Raw genomic sequence first — 21,575 nt, forward strand, 5'->3', positions numbered from 1 at the left:
GAGCTGTGTTGCTTTTACGCCAAACATAACGCTTTTCATTGTTGCCAAAAAGTTCAATTTTGGTTTCATCTGACCAGAGCACCTTCTTCCACATGTTTGGTGTGTCTCCCAGGTGGCTTGTGGCAAACTTTAAACAACACTTTTTATGGATATCTTTAAGAAATGGCTTTCTTCTTGCCACTCTTCCATAAAGGCCAGATTTGTGCAATATACTTTGTTATCCTATGGACAGAGTCTCCCACCTCAGCTGTAGAGATCTCTGCAGTTCATCCAGAGTGATCATGGGCCTCTTGGCTGCATCTCTGATCAGTCTTCTCCTTGTATGAGCTGAAAGTTTAGAGGGACGGCCAGGTCTTGGTAGATTTGCAGTGGTCTGATACTCCTTCCATTTCAATATTATCGCTTGCACAGTGCTCCTTGAGATGTTTAAAGCTTGGGAAATCTTTTTGTATCCAAATCCGGCATTAAACTTCTTCACAACAGTATCTTGGACCTGCCTGGTGTGTTCCTTGTTCTTCATGATGCTCTCTGCGCTTTTAACGGACCTCTGAGACTATCACAGTGCAGGTGCATTTATACGGAGACTTGATTACATACAGGTGGATTGTATTTATCATCATTAGTCATTTAGGTCAACATTGGATCATTCAGAGATCCTCACTGAACTTCTGGAGAGAGTTTGCAGCACTGAAAGTAAATGGGCTGAATAATTTTGCACGCCCAATTTTTCAGTTTTTGATTGTTAAAAAAGTTTGAAATATCCAATAAATGTCGTTCCACTTCATGATTGTGTCCCACTTGTTGTTGATTCTTCACAAAAAAATACAGTTTTATATCTTTATGTTTGAAGCCTGAAATGTGGCAAAAGGCGCAAAGTTCAAGGGGGCCGAATACTTTCGCAAGGCACTGTACATACAGTGGGGCAAACAAGTATTTAGTCAGCCACCAATTGTGCAAGTTCTCCCACTTAAAAAGATGAGAGGCCTGTAATTTTCATCATAGGAACACTTCAACAGACACAATTAGGAAAACATTTTTTTTAATGAATTTATTTGCAAATTATGGTGGAAAATAAGTATTTGGTCACCTACAAACAAGCAAGATTTCTGGCTCTCACAGACCTGTAACTTCTTCTTTAAGAGGCTCCTCTGTCCTTCACTCGTTACCTGTATTAATGGCACCTGTTTGAACTTGTTATCAGTACAAAAGACACCTGTCCACAACCTCAAACAGTCACACTCCAAACTCCACTATGGCCAAGACCAAAGAGCTGTCAAAGGACACCAGAAACAAAATTGTAGACCTGCACCAGGCTGGGAAGACTGAATCTACAATAGGTAAGCAGCTTGGTTTGAAGAAATCAACTGTGGGAGCAATTATTAGGAAATGGAAGACATACAAGACCACTGATAATCTCCCTCGATCTGGGGCTCCACGCAAGATCTCACCCCGTGGGGTCAAAATGATCACAAGAACGGTGAGCAAAAATACCAGAACCACACGGGGGGACCTAGTGAATGACCTGCAGAGAGCTGGGACCAAAGTAACAAAGCCTACCATCAGTAACACAGTATGCTGCCAGGGACTCAAATCCTGCAGTGTCAGACGTGTCCCCCTGCTTAAGCCAGTACATGTCCAGGCCCGTCTGAAGTTTGCTACAGAGAATTTGGATGATCCAGAAAAAGATTGGGAGAATGTCATGGTCAGATGAAACCAAAATATAACTTTTTGGTAAAAACTCAATTCGTCGTGTTTGGAGGACAAAGAATGCTGAGTTGCATCCAAAGAACACCATACCTACTGTGAAACATGGGGGTGGAAACATCATGCTAAATGACTAAATACTTTTTTGCCCCACTACATACATACATACATACATACATACATACATACATACATACATACATACATACATACATACATACATACATACATACATACATACATACATACATACATGAAAAAAAGGGAAAAAAGGAACAGAAGTCACTTGAACCCAGTCTGGCACAAAGAGAAGATCCATATGGGAGACAAGCCTATACACAATCTATATACACACACCAATATCCACATAAAAGCTAAATATTTGTACTTTTTAATTACAGTTTACGAAAACAGAATTTGCTTACGTTGAGATCCTTCAACACCCTGCAGCCAAATGACAGAACAAGGTAATAGGAGCCTTAAGTTTACGCCACTGTTTTGGGAGGCTGGGGGCTGGACTTTTACGCCAGCCAGAAGGCACTCAAGGACATGGTTTACGAGTGCTGTGAGAGATGACATTATGTGAGGGGCCCTGATTCTGACTATGTATGCAGTGGCAATGCCAACATAACCTCTTATCAGGTCTTCAAAACACCCCCACCTTATCCTCATCCTTGCAAGAATGCCATCCCCATCAATCCCATCACTCCCAGGGGGCTATTTCAGATTCACACTGTAATGATGAAGTCCTGTTATATTCCTCTTGTCTCTCTCAGACGTCCTCTCAATTGTGTCAGGGAGCGCAACTGCTATTTCCTAAATGTGCCTCTCGTATCTCCTCCGTCGGTGCTTGATGAAACATTGAAATAAGGCTTCAACTTATTTATTTCATCTCAGTACCACTCAAGTAAATCTAAGCTTGTGATTGGAGAGGAGGAGGGAGAGATGGCGAAACAGCTGATAGGCCAGATTGTAAAAACTCCTTTAGCTGTTTGTCCCAAAGTTACACTTCTCCGCCGAGGATCCAGGACACAGTGAGACATTCTGGGGAGCATGAGCCATGGGCCGGCCCTCTTGTCCCAGGGAGAATGCTCATAAGTAGAGGATAGGAGAGTGAGGAGTGAAGGCCGGTGGGAGGAGCTATATAGGAGGAACTGGTTCATTGTAATGGAATGAATGGAACGGAGTCAAATGTGGTTTCCATATGTGATGCATTTGATACCGTTCCTTTTATTCCATTCCAGCCATTACAATGACCCGCCCTGCTATGACTCCTCCCACCAGCCTCTACTGGAGTGGAGGTACTTTCCCCAAGACAAGCTGATCACTCCGCCTTTTTATATCCCTCCATAGCAGAGAGCCAGTGAGCCTCTCCGGAGCAGTATGAACATGCGTGGTGAGGCTGGAGTGGCTCTCCAATGCTGTGTCCTCTGTGAATTCTACCATTTTTTTCTCCCGCCATCCATACACAGCAGCACTCTGGACATCCTCTGTAGCTGGTGTCGGTAGGATCTAACATACCATCAGAGCCCAGATATCAGATTGGAAATGGCACCGAGGGAACTGTGGGCAAAGCTACTGCTGGTGTCTGTTGACAATTACAACAGGGGGCTTGGAAAGTGTTGTACCACAGTGTTGAGTGGAGCGTAATTGTTTTGTTTGTGACGGGTGTGCATAAAATGGAAAGGAAAGTCGGCTGCATGCAATATATTAATTCACTGGCTCATTTATTCCAAGGCTGAAATGTAAAGATGGAAAAAGATGTGGCTAATAATAAAGATGTGAACAGACAAGTGATTCAAATCTATAATGCAAGTTGTTTGTTTTGCTAAACTGTGCTTCACCATGGGTAATTAGCCAATTTTTGAGCACAGGTGCTGAAATTGCAAATCATGTCAAAATATGCCAGATCGCCTTTTGATGTAAGTTCTTTGTCAGTTTTCACCATGTATCATAACGGAGTCTGGAAGCTGTTTAATTGGAAGGTTGGGTTCATCAGAGTAGAGTAGAGCAGTCTTTTGGCGTGTCCTCCTGTGGTTGAGTGGGAGTAGAGGTGTGAGCACAGGGCTGCTATTCGTTCGTTATGCCATCAAAGATCACACCCCTCCAGAGAATCCGTCCTCGGTTAATTACACAAACAAAATCTTCCCGTGCTTTTCAACCGATCCCTCCAAAAGCCAATCTTCCTCTAGTTCAGCCTTTAAAACGGCCAGCTAACGTTCAGTCAATCGTTGATTTATGGACCACGGAGCGGAGGACTCTGTCTGGTCTGCCGAGGAGTCGTCGTTACGTTGTCGATCAGATCAAAGTAAACACATTCATTTGGCATCATGCCTAGTTGTGCATCTCAGTCCCATGAAATATACATTGTTATGAAGAAGGGTTCTATATAACTGGTTATTTAGCTTTTAACCATAGCATAACCCTTTTTGGTGCTATATGGAACCTTTTTTTGAAGGTTCTATAAAGAACCACGCTCATCAGGTTCTAAATGGAACTTGCATGGTGCTATAAAGAACTCTTTCCTAAGGTTCTATGTAGGGCCAAAAATGGGTTCTGCTATGGTTACATGCCTAATAACCTGTTCTATAGAACCATTCGTCTTTAGTGTGGGGCTATATTGAACTATTTTTGATGGTTCTTTATGGAACCTTTATGGAGAATGGTTCTATAAAGAACCCTTCTCAATCTCAAATGATCTTTGTAGAACCATATGTATATTTTTATTTGGGTTTATTAGCCATATTGTTAATATTATTTAGATAATGGCTGGGGGAATGTCTGGGGGTCCCTGAGAATTTAGGACTACTGACTTAATCAAGCATTCTCAATTTACACAAGGCCATACACCAGTCTTTTATACGACACTGTCACTGTCCATAGTAATACAGAACAAACTGCTTAGCACAACAGATGAGAGAAACTGGAATGACACTCTCACTCACGGTTGTACAAAAAGAGTTGTGATCAAACCACACCCCAAAATATTCTAATGAGCCACCACCCCTACATTTTAATTATCATTAAAATAGGAAATATTTTTGACCTGTAAAGGAAGGGCGCAAGGGTTCTTTGGGTCAGTATAGTTCCACAAATAACCACCACTCTTCACAAAGAACCATTGAGGGATTCTCATTTCTTAGTATATAGTCAGTCGGACACAAATATTTTCTGCCTGCTGCAGTCCCATTTAAAGAAAAGGACAGAGCTAGAGTAGATATTCTACTTTTTTAATACAGACTTCTCAATGAAGTATCACGCATCATCAAAATTATAATCCCTTGCTTTGAATCAACTCAATTCCAACCAATAATCAACTTGATTGAAGAATAAACACAACTTTATTTGTCACATGCGACGAAGGCAACATGTAGACCAAAAATATAGACCGTACCATGAAATGCTTACCAAATAAACGAAAGTAAAGAATTATAAAAAGTAACACAAAATAACAATAACGAGGCTATATACAGGGGGTACCGGTACCGAATCAATGTGCGGGGGTACAGGTTAGTCGAGGTCATTTGTACATGTAGGTAGGGGTGAGGTGACTGAAAAACAGCATAGCAGCAATGTAAAAAACGAATGGATCATGTTATAATTATATAGTTAGATTATAAGAGTGGGCACTATGAATACAGTGTGGTTTGACATGATAACCAATGAAAAAGCCAGGGAGGAGTTATTGTGACAGGGTAGGAATCAAACTGTTGGTCGTGGTTTCCCAGGGGACCCCATAATCTTTGGCTATGTTAAATGTTTTCTCTCTTAGCTACTTGATGTAGCTAACATATTCATGCTTCACCTATTCCTCTTTGATTTAGAAGAAACTGTTGCACAAACAACATGCTGATTTGGGCCTACACCATCACTGGTATCAGGCTGTATTAGCTGGCTACGTTTGCTCTGACTCAGTGCATTTATTATCTCGCTAGCCAGCTGATTAGCATTAGTGGTTTTGCTAAGAAAAGACTAACTGTTTAGTGTAATTATAGAACACCTGTAGATTTACACTGAGGGTACAAAACATTAGGAACACCTGCTCTTTCCATGACATAAACTGACCAGGTAAATCCAGGTGAAAACTATGAACCCTTATTGATGTCCCTTGATAAATCCACTTCAATCAGTGTAGATTAATCAGGTTAAAGAAGGATTTTTAAGCCTTGGGACAATTGACACATGGATTGTGTATGTGTGCCATTTCAGAGGGTGAATGGTGAAGACAAAATATTTAATTACCTTTGAACGGGGTATGGTAGTAGGTGCCAGGCTCATCGGTTTGAGTGTGTCAAGAACTGCAACGCTTCTGGGTTTTTCACACTCAACAGTTTTCCGTGTGTATCAAGAACGGTTCAAACACCCAAAGGACATCCAGCCACCTTGACACAACTGTGGGGAGCATTGGAGTCTACATGGGCCGGCATCCCCGTGGAACACTTTCGACACTTTGTAAATGTCCATACCCTGATGAATTGAGGCTGTTCTGAGGGCAAAGGGGTGTCCAACTCAATATTAGAATGACGTTTCTAATGTTTTGTACACTCAGTGTATATTAAGAAGCTGATCATCAGCATCATGTTGTATGTGCTGCATTGACTATTCACATTGACCGCAGGTGGTCTCATAGTCAAGCAACAACAACTGTGCTCCTTGAGTGACAGGGGCCAGGGCTTGGTCTGTGTGAAAAGCGGCATGGAGAGAGAGGGGGAGAGGAGAGAGATGACTCAAGTAGCGGAGTAAACTATAAAAACGTGCTACACACGGCAGAATAGCGTATCAAATTGAACAAACCAGACATTGAAATACAGTTATAGAAGGTCAAGTAAAAACCCAAACCGGTCGTTGCATTCATAGCGGTATAGTAAAACACAGTATACTGCCCAGCCCTGTACTGAAATTCCCACAGGAGAACGTTGTTTCTTAACGTTCTCTGGACTATTTGACAACATTCCCAAGGTTTGAACTTTTAGGAAACGTTCAGTTAAATTAATGATATTATCCAACAAGTTTTTTTTTGGTCAAGTTCCTTCAATGTTCTAAGAATGTTTCAAAGCCAAGCAACTAGCCAGCACCATTCTCAGACAGGTTTGGAACGGTTGTATGCAAAATAACCAAAGTACAACCAAGCTCTCACCAAGCTCTAAGAAACATATGGTTCTCTGAACGTTATTTGCCAACTGGGGTAGTTCCTTATCATACTGCTAGTGACTAAGGGCTGACTTAGGGAGTATCATCATAGCTTGTCTGTCCACCGAGGAGAGGGCCCCACAGAGTCATTAGATTTACTGCAGTCATACTGGAGCCATTGTAATTGCAGGTGCTGAGATTACAATGGGCCCCACAGAGATAAATCATTGCCAAAGGTCCATGCTCAGACTGTTACCAGCGGTCCATGATGAGCCAGGCGGGAGATGTACAGAGCAGAGAGGAGTCCATGTTCACCGCTACTTAATGACTACTCATAGGGCTGTGTTGAAGCATGATGATCAACGACAATGGGTAACAGGAGGAAAAGGCTTTAGTTCCATTTGGAGATGCAGAGCTTGACTTTTAAATCCAATGCTTTATTCCAGGTGGCTATATTACATTTGCTGGTATGAATGTCTTGCCTCCTTGTTATCTTGATACTCTACCAGGTAATGAAACCAAGATGTCTGTAATTACTTTTCATAGAAACAGCGTCTACTCCTCCAGCTCGCCACAGATTTGTCGTCAATGTTTGTCACAAATGGCAGTTTCCTGCCAACCAGCCCCCAGAGCATATGGTCCTACCTGTGCGTGTGTTTACAGCAGCTGCTCGAGACTTCTTCCCAGCACACAGGGATCACAATTACCCAATGGGGTCTCTGTACGGCTAATGCTGACACACAGGCGCGCACACACACAGGCACACACATATTATCCCGGAGCCTTATTGCAGAGGCATCCAGGCAGCTAACATCTTCACTTTTAGCAGTTTCACTTGGTTTCTCTGAGTAGAGTTGAATTATAAATGAGCTGCTTATTTACTGGGATTGAGACTAGGCCGGCGTGGTGCTTGTGCTTCTGCACATCTATGCAGACGAGCTGACAGGGAGTAGACAATTTACTCCTCCCCCTAGGCTGGGGAAACTTGGAGTGAAGGACCAGTTACTCACTCCATATCGTTATTTCTCTCTTCCAGTTCTCTCTCTCTCTCTCTCTCGCAAACACACTCTCTCTCTCTCGGTCTCGGTCTCTCCCAACTCTCTCTCTTGTGGTTTCAACCTCTTAAATGACTAAAATAAATGTTGCTTCAGGAGGAAACAAATGTCTGCAGTTTATTGCTTTTTGTGACGGGTGCTGTGATAAAGAGGTCCACATTATATATAATAATTTCCTTCCTCACATCATCCAGTTTATGAGTTTTCACTGTTTTATGAATAGACATTTTACTGCAAAGCAAGCCAGCACAATCTACATAATTTCTGCTTTGACCATGATGTTTAAAGGTACAACTGAAACACGGCAATTATGTTGCTGTCGCTGCTGTGAAACCCAAAGGTAACTAATTGGTGAAGATTGCACACCATGCATTAATTCTCCAACTTTTCTTTTCACCAGCCTTTTATCCCATTTAAGAATGGAAGCCCCCGCATCCCACACTGTGTAAATGGCTCATTTCTGAGTATTGACAGATAGAACTAACCATTACTCTTTCCTTTCAGAGCAAAGTGAACCCTGTCAACGTGACGCCCATCATTCAGGCCGTGGACCAGGACAGGAACATCCAGCCTCCCTCTGAGAGGCCAGGAATACTCTACTCCATCCTCATTGGTAGGTACCTGTCAACACTGCTGTCATCTATATTCTGTCACCACTGTACCGCTCCCATGCCAGGTCATGCAGAGGGGATAGCTATCTCCAGTGTAAGGAGTGGTGGTTGTGGGGGCTCGGCAGTGCAGCTCTAACCGAAAGGCTGATGGTGGTGGCAGGGAGGGAGAGAGAGAGTATGCAATGGAGGGACGAGAAGGAGGTGGGTGAGGATGGGATGCGTTTCTGGCGAAGGGGAGCAGGGGGCCACCTGTGGAGAGCTGAGATGAGAGCTGACAGTGCAGGGCTGTAGGGAACTATGCTACTGTGCAATGCTCCCATCTCGCTCCCCGGGCTCTCTGGGAGGCCAGTAAAGGAGATGCCTGATATTTTTCTATTTACTGACATACATTGACAATATGAAATTATATCTAAAGATTATGAGTCTTTTCAATACTTCTCATTAGAATTACATTCACATTCGTGTAATGCAAGGGGCATTAAAAACATGGTGAAACATAGAGGCACTTACTTTCATAAAGCCTCCAACGTCTCCCCTGACCTTCAACATGACGGTCAATTATTTCCCTGTACCCTGTTTAGGTAAGCCTGAGAAGTACGCCGACTTCTTCTCTCTCAACCGAACCACTGCCAAGCTGAAGCTCCTCAAACCACTCAACAGGGACCTGTATCAAAGATTTGACTTGGTAATCAAGGTAATAAGAATAAAGCTCTGTAGCCCGGCATGCTGTCTTCGTGACAAGATCATGGTCTTTCATTCTGATTAAGAGGGGGAATGATCCAATAATTCACAGCTAGAGAGAGAGGCAGAGACTGGGGATGGACTGGCTGTGTGTGCGTGTGCGTGTGTGTGTGTGTGTGTGTGTGTGTGTGTGTGTGTGTGTGTGTGTGTGTGTGTGTGTGTGTGTGTGTGTGTGTGTGTGTGTGTGTGTGTGTGTGTGTGTGTGTGTGTGTGTGAGAGAGCAGGTTAGGCAGTGAGCGGTGCTAAATCCCCCATCAGGATGAGTCAGGTATCACACACACACACAACTGCCGACGAGGCTTGTTGCTTTAAACTCCAGAGGGCGGTGATCCGTTAGGAACATTCTGCATGCTACAAGGATCCTCACACTCCGAGGGGGGAGTATGGACATGAGCTTATATAGATAAAGCTCCCTTATCGGCACAGGGGGAAACTCCTGTACTACAGGTGTCTCAGACTCCAGATCAAAGAGGAAAGAGCCCAGTGCAAGCTATGGGTTATATGACACTGTGTTCATACGTAGGGGGCTTCAGTTCAACCTAGCATGTGTGACATAGATATGCATGCAGTGTGTGTGTGAAATGTGTGAATTAAATAGTCAAGCAGTGTGTAGTGTTTGAATTATGTGTGTATACCGTGTGTGTGTGTGTAGTGTCATGCTCGCGCTGCTGCATGCTGACGGCCAGATTGGTAGCGGTATCAACCAGCAACGTGCTTGAGAGATTTTCTGCTTCAGGAGTCGGTGAGGGGAAGGTGAGCGGTGAGTGCCCTCCCCTCTCCCTCCGTCCTAGCCTGAGCTCAGGAGCAGGCAGCTACCCCCCAGATATTGGACAGATCCCTCTCACATGACAGGTAGACTGGGCTGGGTGAATGAGAAGTGACTCCTGCACAACGACTGTGTTAACAGTGAGAAAGGTGGCCCACCACAGGAAGAGATCAGCTCAGCAGTTACCCCATTTACAGTCTGCCCTCTCCAAGGACAGGTACTGTGTATAGTGCAAATCCTTCTTGGGGAGAAAGCTTTTTTTACAAAGGCAAAAAAACAAAAACAGGTTATCTTTCTACAGGCATCTGTGTGTGTTGGAAACTAGGGAAAGTTTTTTTCTAGGCTTCATTGAGTTGGAACTTGCCAGGCTGCAAATACAGCTTGTGCAGAGCCCCACAGTGGAGGTGTCATAATACCCATAAAACCTAGCGTTCAAACAGGAAAATGGTTCCAATCGTTTTTCCACCATTTATTCTTCCGATAAGGCAATTTTAGAAACTTAAAATACGGGCTGTATTTTGTGTAGGCCTATCTTGGAGGGATGTTTTGATGACCATGTAAATCTCTCTCGGACAAGGTGACTTTTATAAAAATATTCAGCTCTATTTACTCTCAGATTCGAAAATGCTATTTAACATCAAAATAGAAATCATGCAAGACTACAAATCCCTGCAAGCTCCTGCACGTCATCTCTAGCTGACACCTTTGCGAACAGCTATTGTGTCAAAGTAAAACTTGCACAAGACAGTTCACATAATTGTCCATTTAAAGAAATGTAGCCAATTGATAAAATTACTATATTTAGTTAACCTTCGATAGTTAATACCGAGATTCTTACCTATGCCTCGATTCGGCAGTCTTGTCTCATCATGGCATCAGTTCTTTATGATAGCCACGTTAGCAGCTAATTAGCATTACATTTTTGGGGGGTAAATACAGGTGAATATATTTATAAAAGTCACCTTGCCCTAGAGAGATTTACCTCACGCCAGAGTAAGCCTACACGAAACCCAGCCCTTATTTTATGTGTTTCTAAAATCTCCTATGGGAAAAATGAATAGTGAAAAAATGATTGGAACCATTTCCCTATTTGACCACTAGGTTTTATGGGTATTATGACTCATACTGTGGGACTCTATACTGCCCTGGGATTGTGTTAAATATAGATACACAGTATGATCCAGATACTGTACAGGAATAGGAATAGTCTCAGAGAATGGAGGGAGGGCGCTGTGGTTGTCTGGTGGACAGAAACATGTACTTTAATGATGACTATCATATTGCCATTAGATTTGACTGATAAGTGTATGTGATTGACTATTGGAGTAGTTTGAGAGATGATGACGTACATGTGAATCACCCGTAATTGAGTATTTGGAGTCAACCATCCAATTTGGAGTCAACCATCCCACCGTTGTAATTCAATTAAGCTGCGGAGTATGCGTTTGGTTCTGCACCATGAAGAACACTTTGAAGATGTAATCATTTCAATAATTGCCTTTTTTGCAAGTTTAGATTTGCCTCTCATTCCGTTTGATATGATCGCTTTTCGCAGGCCCCTTACGGAAGAAACACATGCATTCCACATGTTCCAAAAGCACGTGAATCACATGTGATCTATGTGAAATGAATGTGATAACATTCAGACAACATATAAAGCAACACGTGATAATATGAAATGACACTTGAAAACGTGTGATTACATGCGAAGTTTCCCTTAACCAGGTTTTCACATGATTTCACGTGTGAAATTTCATGTGAAATCATGTGGTTTTTTTTCTGTACGAGGTGTCAGTATAGGGGGGGCGAATCGACTGATATTCCCCTACCAGGGAATTATGAAGTGCTTTTGACACAAGTAGTTGCTCTTCATATTTAAACAGTTACACACTCCTCTAGCCGATAATGGGGACCATGCTGTTACTCACAACACTTTAGCTTCCATGTTGAGTCATCGCAAGACATGGGCACAGAGCGGAGGATGGTGTTTGATGCAGTAAACTGGAGATTTTATTGAAAATAGTTCTGAAAATTATACAAGTACCAGTCAAACGTTTGCACACACCTACTCATTCCAGGATTTTTCTTTATTTTTACTATTTTCTACATGGTAGAATAATAGTGAAGACATCAAAACTATGAAATAACACATATGGAATCACATAGTAACCAAACAAGTGTTAAACAAATAAAAAAATATATATATTTGAGATTCTTCAAAGTAGCCACCCTTTGCATTGATGACAGCTTTGCACACGCTTGGCATTCTCTCAACCAGCTTCACCTGGAATGATTTTCCAATGAGTAGGTGTGTCCAAACTTGGTGTAACCACCGACTTGCTGTCCCATGCATCGTCCATATGCACGCAGCAGGCCCAGCTGTGCAGTGGTGACCCTGAAGGCCTCCATCATTTCCATTTTCATACTGACACAAAAAGTCACACACACACACACACACACACACACACACACACACACACACACACACACACACACACACACACACACACACACACACACACACACACACACACACACACACACAAACACAAACACACAAACAAAAGCTGGTAGAACAGTTCTCCCATGCAGCACACAGACAGGCAACTTCATCCATCATTTATGGATAACCAGCAGTCGGAGAGCAGAGTCATCCCGCTCGAGTGTGGCCCCATGCAGCCACGTAGCTAGAATCGTTCTCTGATCCAAGTTGTAGAATCCAAGGCTCGGGCCCGCAAAGAGTGGTGGGAGAAGACCCATTTACGTCCACTAAGCAAACGTACATTTCCAAGATGTGTAAAAGCCTCGGTTAAACAAATATTTAGTTAGTAATGCCATTGTAGACAGATGGACAGCCCAATACCAATGGTGGGGAGTAGTGAACTAACATGTAGTAGTGTCTTCAGGTAGTTCATAACTTTCTTGCCATGTAGTGGTGTAGCACAGTGATTCCCAAACTGTGGGTAGGGTGCGCGCCACAGTTTGGGAATAACTGAGCTACCCTACTAGTAAAATACACAAGGTGCAATTTTGAAAATTGGGCAGTGCATCATCAGTTACTTTTTTCACGTCAGTCATTGCATATCTTAGAGCAGTGGTGTCAAACTCATTCCACGGAGGGCAGAGTGTCTACATTTTCTAATTTTTTTCTCTCCAATTAAGACCTAGACAACCAGGTGAGGGGAGTTCCTTAATAATTAATGACCTTAATTCATCAATCAAGTACAAGGGTTGAGCAAAAACTCTCAGCTATTTGACCCTCCATGGAATGAGTTTGACACATGTGCCTTAGAGAGCTTTTTATTTACCTTTATTTAACTAGGCAAGTCAGTTAAGAACATATTCTTATTTTCAATGACAGCCTAGGAACAGTGGGTTAACTGCCTGTTCAGGGGCAGAACAACAGATGTGTACCTTGTCAGCTCAGGGATATGAACGTGCAACCTTTTGGTTACTAGTCCAACGCTCTAACCACTAGGCTACCCTGCCGCCCCATATAACTTGTCGGTGATGTCATCTAGCCTATGTCAGCTAATGTTTTTTAGCACGTTTTTTTAGGCCATATATTTTGTAGTAATATTCAAGTAATTTAAATAGCACATTAATGCACATTAGACATGACAGAATGTATAGAATTGCATGAAAATTTGATTTAAAACTGCACAAATGTATTTGCACCCCTTGACAAAATGTGTACACTTGCAAGAAATAAGCTGTAAACTGCATAATATATTCTCTGCCAACAAGCAACAAGAGGGGTGTAGCTAACTAATGAAACTACACACTACTTTTTGTGTTTAATAGGCAAAATGACACATTCTGTTAACGTCTGACTCCAGAGTGATCTGTTCTTGCATTTTGTAGAATATGACATTTCAGATCTAGATATGATCATTTTTCACAAAGTATATACTTTTTCAAAGTAACTTTAAATAAATTAACTCTAATTTTCTTCCAGTGTGAAGTAATTTGTGTCTTGATAAACTGTATTTTCAGAGTAGCTTCCCCAGTACTGTCCAATACTCATGCTTCACTTATCCGACAGCTAGCAGTGAGGGAGATGATGGTGCACTGCAAATGAGAATAACATTTGTCTGATGCTGCTTCGGTACGCTAGCTAGCATTTAGCCACGTGTCAGCAGATATTCGGTTCACGGTCATGAAAAAAGCACAAAAAAAGAACACAGGTGCCACCGATGTAACGCGTCGTTTAGTGTGGACAATCAGCTATTTGAACAATAAGACTGGACACGAGACATCATACGGAGTTCAACAGGACGTGGTTTAGGCTATTCTAGGACAGGCGACCACCATCTCAATTAGTTCACGTAAAACAGGTGAATTTATAGACACGGGTCAAGCATTAGTAATCAATTATGGAGGAGGGATAATGACAAAACCGGCTGAAAAGGCTGAAAAATGAAGGAATTAATTTGGTCATCAGTCATATTAAAGTGGGTATTTTTTTGTGAGGGGCCCAGGGTCACCCTCCCCTCTCTCTCTCTCTATGTTGTTATGATCAATAATTGTAAAGGCGGTTTCATTCCTCTGTATTGACACAACTGTGCTGCTTGGGCGGCAGGGTAGCCTAGTGGTTAGAGCATTGGACTAGTAACCGAAAGGTTGCAAGTTCAAATCCCTGAGCTGACAAGGTACAAAATCTGTTGTTCTACCCCTGAACGGGCAGTTAACCCACTGTTCCTAGGCTTTCTTTGAAAATAAGAATTTGTTCTTAACTGACTTGCCTAGTAAAATAAAGGTAAAAAAATACATTGGCCATAGATTAGATCAACATCACTGATGGAGAGAACAAACAGCCCTGCTAGGATTAATGATTTTCCAGTGTCCTTCCATGTTTGTTGGGGAGGAATATGATTACAAAGGAATAATAAGTATCACTCACAAAGATTTCTGTCAAAATCATCAAATGTTATTCAATTAATTAATTGGTTATTTTCTGTATCCTTGTGTTGGATTCAACCCTATTTTATAACAGTTGTCTTTGGAAAGCTTAGTCCATGAACCCAGCATTACTTGTGCTGTAAAGAAAGAGTTTTGAAACCCTCAGTGCTGCATACATGCCCTTATTGAGTAGTTCTCAGTCATGTTCATTAAGGTGAAGTGAATCTGGAAGGTGCCACCTGAACGTGTCCAATAAGAACACAGATTTACGTTTTCTGTTTTCCAGGCAGAGCAGGACAACGGCCACCCCCTGCCTGCGTTTGCTAACCTCCAGATCGAGGTTCTGGATGAGAACAACCAGGCACCATACTTTCAAGACACCACATACCAGGGCTTCATCATTGAGTCAGCGCCAGTGGGCACCACATTGTTCGCTGACGTCAGCCTCACCACCCCCCTGGGCATCAAGGTTCTGGACAACGACATCGAGGAGGTAAGACCCCATAGCTGACCAGTCTCTTCGTTCATTCATTCATTCGTTAATTTATTCATTAAGTTATTCATTATTTCAGTCATTCATTCACCGACCTAATTCCGCCTGAGGGTTTTTTTCAACTGACTCCTCTGTCGCGACGTCCGCTGAATACCCACCCGCTATCCTGCTAGCCGCAGCCCGCTAGCTGTCTAGAGCACATCGGACTGTTAGCTTAAGAGGCCCATCGGACAAATTATTTGGCCACTATACCTTTTTTGCCAATTGGCCTGGTTTACCACACGGAGCCCTGCTGATCCGTCTGCCGACGTCACAGCACGAGGGGGCCACAACAGACTTTCTTCCATCACGACGTCCCTCAAAGGCCCACCAGCTGCCTGAAGCCACTCACTGGACTCCTATGATCACTTGGCTACGCATGCCTCTCCCTAACGTCAATATGCCTTGTCCATTGCTGTTTTGGTTAGTAATTATTGCCTCATTTCACTGTAGAGCCTCTAGCCCTGCTCAATATGCCTTAGTTAACATTTTAGTTCCATCCCCCACACATGCAGTGACATCACCTGGTTTAAATGATATTTCTAGCGACGATATCTCTTTCATCGTCAATCTATGCACAGGTTTACCCCCACTGTATTCACATCCTACCATACCTTTGTCTGTACATTATGCCTTGAATCTTTTCTACCGTGCCCAGAAATCTGCTCCTTTTACTCTCTGCTCTGAACGTACCAAACGGCCAGTTCTTTTAGCCTTTAGCCGTACCCTTATCCTACTCCTCCTCTGTTCCTCTGGTGATGTGGAGGTTAATCCAGGCCCTGCAGTGCCTAGCTCCACTCCCATTCCCAAGACGCTCTCATTTGTTGACTTCTGTAACCGTAAAAGTCTTGGTTTCATGCATGTTAACATCAGAAGCCTCCTCCCTAAGTTTGTTTTATTCACTACCCTAGCACACTCTGCCAACCCGGATGTCCTAGCCGTGTCTGAATCCTGGCTTAGGAAGACCACCAAAAACCCAGAATTTCCATCCCTAACTATAACATTTTCCGACAAGATAGATCTGCCAAAGAGGGCAGAGTTGCAATCTACTTCAGGGATAGCCTGCAGAGTTCTGTCATACTATCCAGGTGTGTAGCCAAACAATTTGAGCTTCTATTTTAAAAATCCACCTCTCCAGAAACAAGTCTCTTTCGATTGCCACTTGCTATAGACTACCTTCTGCGCCCATCTGTGCCCTGGACACCATATGCGAACTGATTGCCCCCCATCTATCATCAGAGCTCGTGCTGTTAGGTGACCTAAACTTGGACATGCTTAACACCCCGGCCATCCTACAATCTAAGCTTGATGCTCTCAATTTCACACAAATGATCAATGAACCCACCAGGTACAACCCCAAATCTGTAAACATGGGCACCCTCATAGATATCATCCTAACCAACCTGCCCTCCAAATACACCTCTGCTGTCTTCAACCAGGATCTCAGTGATCACTGCCTCATTGCCTGCGTCCGTAATGCGTCTGCGGTCAAGCGACTACCCCTCATCACTGTCAAACGCTCCCTAAAACACATAGGGGATGTCTGGTTATTCTTTAAAAGGGCTTTCCTCACCATCTTAAATAAGCATGCCCCATTCAAAAAATGTAGAACCAGGAACAGATATAGCCCTTGGTTCACTCCAGACCTGACTGCCCTTGATCATCACAAAAACATCCTGTGGCATACTGCATTAGCATTGAATAGCCCCCGGGAAGTTAGGAACCAATATACACAGGCAGTTAGGAAAGGCTAGCTTTTTCAAACAGGAATTTGCATCCTGTGCACTAACTCAAATCAAATGTTATGTCACATACACATGCTTAGCAGATGTTAATGTGAGTGTAGCGAAATGCTTGCACATCTTGTTCCGACCATGCAATAATATCTAACAATTTCACGACAACTATCTTATACACACAAGTGTAAACGAATGAATAAGAATATGTACATAAAAATATATGGATGAGCGATGGCCGAACGGCATAGGCAAGATGCAAGATGCAGTAGATAGGCAAGATGCAGTAGATTGTATAGAGTACAGTATATACACATGAGATGAGTAATGTAGGGTCCCCGCTTTGATGCACTCCAAAAAGTTCTAGGACACTGATAAATCCACGATAATTGAGAATTTCAACAAGCATTTTTCTATGGCTGGCCTCCTGGCTACCGCTACCCCGGTCAACAGCCCTGCACCCCTCACTGCAACTTGCCCAAGCCTCCCCCATTTCTCCTTTACACAAATCCAGATTGCTGATGTTCTGAAAGAGCTGCAATATCTGGACCCCTACAAATCAGCAGGGCTAGACAATCTGGACCCTCTCTTCCTAAAATTATCCACCGAGGTTGTTGCAAACCCTATTACTAGCTTGTTTAACCTCTCTTTCGTATCGTCTGAGATCCCCAAAGATTGGAAAGCTTCCGTGGTCATCCCCCTCTTCAAAGGGGGAGACACTCTAGACCCAAACTGCTACAGACCTATATCTATTCTACCCTGCCTTTCTAAGGTCTTCGAATGGCAAGTTAACAAACAGATCACCGACCATTTCGAATCCCACCGTACCTTCTCCGCTATGCAATCTGGTTTCCGAGCTGGTAATGGGTGCTCCTCAGCCAAGGCTTTCGACTCTATCAGTCACCATATTCTTATCGGCAGAGTCAACAGCCTTGGTTTCTCAAATGACTGCCTTGCCTGGTTCACCAACTACTTCTCAGATAGAGTTCAGTGTGTCAAATCAGAGGGCATGTTGTCCGGACCTCTGGCAGTCTCTGTGGTGGTGCCACAGGGTTCAATCCTCACGCCGACACTTTTCTCTGTATACATCAATGATGCAGCTCTTGCTGCTGGTGATTCTCTGATCCACCTCTATGCAGACGACACCATTCTGTTTACTTCTGGCCCTTCTTTGGACACTGTGGTAACCAATTTCCAGACAAGCTTCCATGCCATACAACTCTCCTTCCGTGGCCTCCAGCTGCTCTTAAATGCAAGCAAAACTAAATGCATGCTCATCAACCGATCGCTGCCCACACCTACCCACCCGTCCAGCATCACTACTCTGGAGGGTTCTGACTTAGAATGTGTGGACAACTACAAATACCTAGGTGTCTGGTTAGACTGTAAACTCTCCTTCCAGACTCACATTAAGCATCTCCAATCCACAATTAAATCTAGAATTGGCTTCCTATTTCGCAACAAAGCTTCCTTCCCTCATGCTGCCAAACATACCCTAGTAAAACTGACTATCCTACCAATCCTTGACTTTGGCAATGCCATTTACAAAATAGCCTCCAACACTCTACTCAGCAAATTGTATGCAGTCTATGACAGTGCCATCTGTTTTGTCATCAAAAGCCTATATACTACCCACCACTGCAACCTGTATGCTCTCATTGGCTGGCCCTCGCTTCATATCTGTCGCCAAACCCACTGGCTCCAGGTCATCTATACGTCGTTGGTAAAGCCCTGTCTCATCTCAGCTCACTGGTCACCATAGCAGCACCCACCCGCAGCATGTGCTCCAGCAGGTATATTTCACTGGTCACCCCCAAAGCCAATTCCTACTTCGGCCGCCTTTCCTTCCAGTTCTCTGCTGCCAGTGACTGGAACAAACTGCAAACATCACTGAAGCTGGAGACTCATATCTCCCTCACAAGCTTTAAGCACCATCTGTCAGAGCAGCTCACAAATCACTGCACCTGTACATAGCCAATCTGTAAATAGCCCATCCAACTACCTATATTTATTGCCTCACCCCCCTTATCCTGCCTCATTTGCACACACTGTATATAGACTTTCTCTATTGTATTATTGACTGTATCTTTGTTTATTCCATGTGTAACTCTGTGTTGTTGTTTGTGTCGCACTGCTTTTCTTTATCTTGGCCAGGTCGCAGTTGTAAATGAGAACTTGTTCTCAACTAGCCTACCTGGTTAAATATAGGTGAAATAAATAAAAATATTTCAAAAATCGCACTCACTCTCTCTGGAATAGTGCTGTAGATCTTGATAAGAGAGCAGAGGTTGAGATCAGAGAGGTTACGAGCTAACCTTGTTACAGTACATAGAATCAAGTGACTGTCTAGGTAGAGTTCCAGGATCCATTTATGTCAGCTGCAAATAAGGTATTTGGCTTTCAAGATGATACTATAGGAATGAATCAGCAAAAAACACACATGACTTTCATTTTAACGTGATTGTAACACCATCTCCAAGTTGTCATTGGTTGAGCAGGTTGTCCCAATCACACTTTTTGGTTTGTTCTTAATTCAGCTCCTCCCTGGTGATGAACCTGTAGCTATTAGCCAATGCATTAGTGATTGGTGATTACGAGTGTGAAGTTCTCTTTCTCGCTTTTTCTGCCTTTCAGCCTCTTTTTTTTCAAACCCTCCAATTCTTCTATTTACATGATTTCCGCTTCACGCCTCGTTTATAGATTTTTGTTTACATTTGTAGCTAGCTTGGTTAGACTTTGAAGTGCAATTATCTGTTTTTCTCTGACCCGAGGAACTTGTTTCCCACAGTACATGGATGTCTGTATTACATTGATAAGGCATATAGTTGTGTATAGTTGTTACTAGTGCCATATGTGCTGTATATACGTATACACTCTGGGTTTAGCCTGGTCTAGTGGAGTTGTTTCTCACATTCCGATCTGGAGCAGGCTAAAGTCCATGTGAGTTGGATTATTTTGGGAAACCTCATGCTGATGGAAGCTGTGTCATCTCCTGCTGTGCGGGGGCATTGGGAGAGGGGACCTTTACTTTCACCCAGACATTTGTTAAGTGTCTGTGGTGATTATTATTCAAATTACTTTTATTTGCCGCAGCTCAATTTATTTATGTCTCCCTCCGCCCAGAGGGGCAGCGGTGTAAGTTCAATATCCTCTAAAGCAGCATCAACAATATCCACAGTGCTGAGGGGTGCATATTAGTAATGAAGGCTGTCGCCTGTCTGGAATGGGCCTGTATTAAAAGGACTGGCTTGCTTATCAAATGGCAAACGATTCACTTTAGTGCCCTACTTTCAACCATAGTCCATAGAGATTCCTATAGGGCTCTGTCGAAAAATAGTGCACTATATAGTGAATAGGGTGCCATTTCGGATGCAGACGCTATTATTGCATGGGTAGGCAGTGGATGAGGTTGGACTTTTCATTATTGGTCTGTATTCATACACAAATGTACCAGGTGTTGCTGTGTGTGCAGAACACAAGGACTACAAAGCCTTGCAGGACTTCAGATGAATTAGGGAAAGGTATGGGGTTTAACATTCGAAAGCCCGTTTAGTTTGGCACAACAGACCCCGCAACACAGCCATACAGATACCGTGGAGAGAAAGTGCATTGATAACAACAAATCCTTCGTATACTTTGTCATGCAAATATGCTACGGATACCAACATCAGTGCCATGGTAACATCGTATAAAGAGCTGTGTAATTGTTTTTCAATGTCATTCAACACCACGGTGGATTTCATGGAAACGAAATGGTTTGATAGGCAAAGAAATAAAAACCTGTCAGATGACTTCATAGTTCAACTGTTATGAGTGTTTTATCCTCACATATATTTCCTTTGTCTCCAAAACGTGTATTTGAAACTGACTGACTAGGTTTCATCACCTTGCTTTCATCAATGGGACTCCAGTCCATCAGTTGTTGTTTGTGGACTTGTTGTTGCCAATAAAAAAAAATTCAGTGATTTATTTTCCTTCCCTTGAAGATGAAAGATCCCATGGTGCAGATATCCTTGGACAACTACAACACAATCTTCACGTTGACACCTTCGGGGATTACTCGCTACCTGACACTGCTGAAGCCCGTGGACCGTGAAGAGCAGGACAGCTACATGTTCACGGTAAGGCTAGCTCGAGCTGAACACTACTCTCTCTCTCTCTCTCTCTCTCTCTCTCTCTCTCTTCTTCTCCCCCCACAATTAAGTTAGCACCTGTCAAACGAAATAGTACATCATAAACTGTTATTCAGTCACTTGTCCTTTAATGCCCATATACAGTATGTCTTGTAGCAAGCTCATGAACACTGCTAGAATGGCAATAGGTATGTCAGTACAGTACTATTACATATACACTATTGAATCAGCAAGATACTTATTTTCTTGCTCCTTGAAATTCATA

The 21,575-nt window shown here is 43.0% G+C and overlaps 1 protein-coding gene across 1 annotated transcript in view; it reads left to right on the plus strand.

Annotated features, from left to right (window-relative positions):
* Nucleotides 1–21,575, plus strand: part of pcdh15b (protocadherin-related 15b) — a 219,146-nt gene that overhangs the window by 94,835 nt on the left and 102,736 nt on the right. Inside the window, exons 11-14 of the mRNA XM_052478256.1 lie at nucleotides 8,394–8,502; nucleotides 9,082–9,194; nucleotides 15,196–15,402; nucleotides 21,164–21,298. Coding sequence (XP_052334216.1) covers nucleotides 8,394–8,502; nucleotides 9,082–9,194; nucleotides 15,196–15,402; nucleotides 21,164–21,298 — 564 coding nt within the window. The remainder of the gene's footprint in view (nucleotides 1–8,393; nucleotides 8,503–9,081; nucleotides 9,195–15,195; nucleotides 15,403–21,163; nucleotides 21,299–21,575) is intronic.

Source organism: Oncorhynchus keta, chromosome 24 (assembly GCF_023373465.1).
Source record: "Oncorhynchus keta strain PuntledgeMale-10-30-2019 chromosome 24, Oket_V2, whole genome shotgun sequence".
Classification (NCBI taxonomy): domain Eukaryota; kingdom Metazoa; phylum Chordata; class Actinopteri; order Salmoniformes; family Salmonidae; genus Oncorhynchus; species Oncorhynchus keta.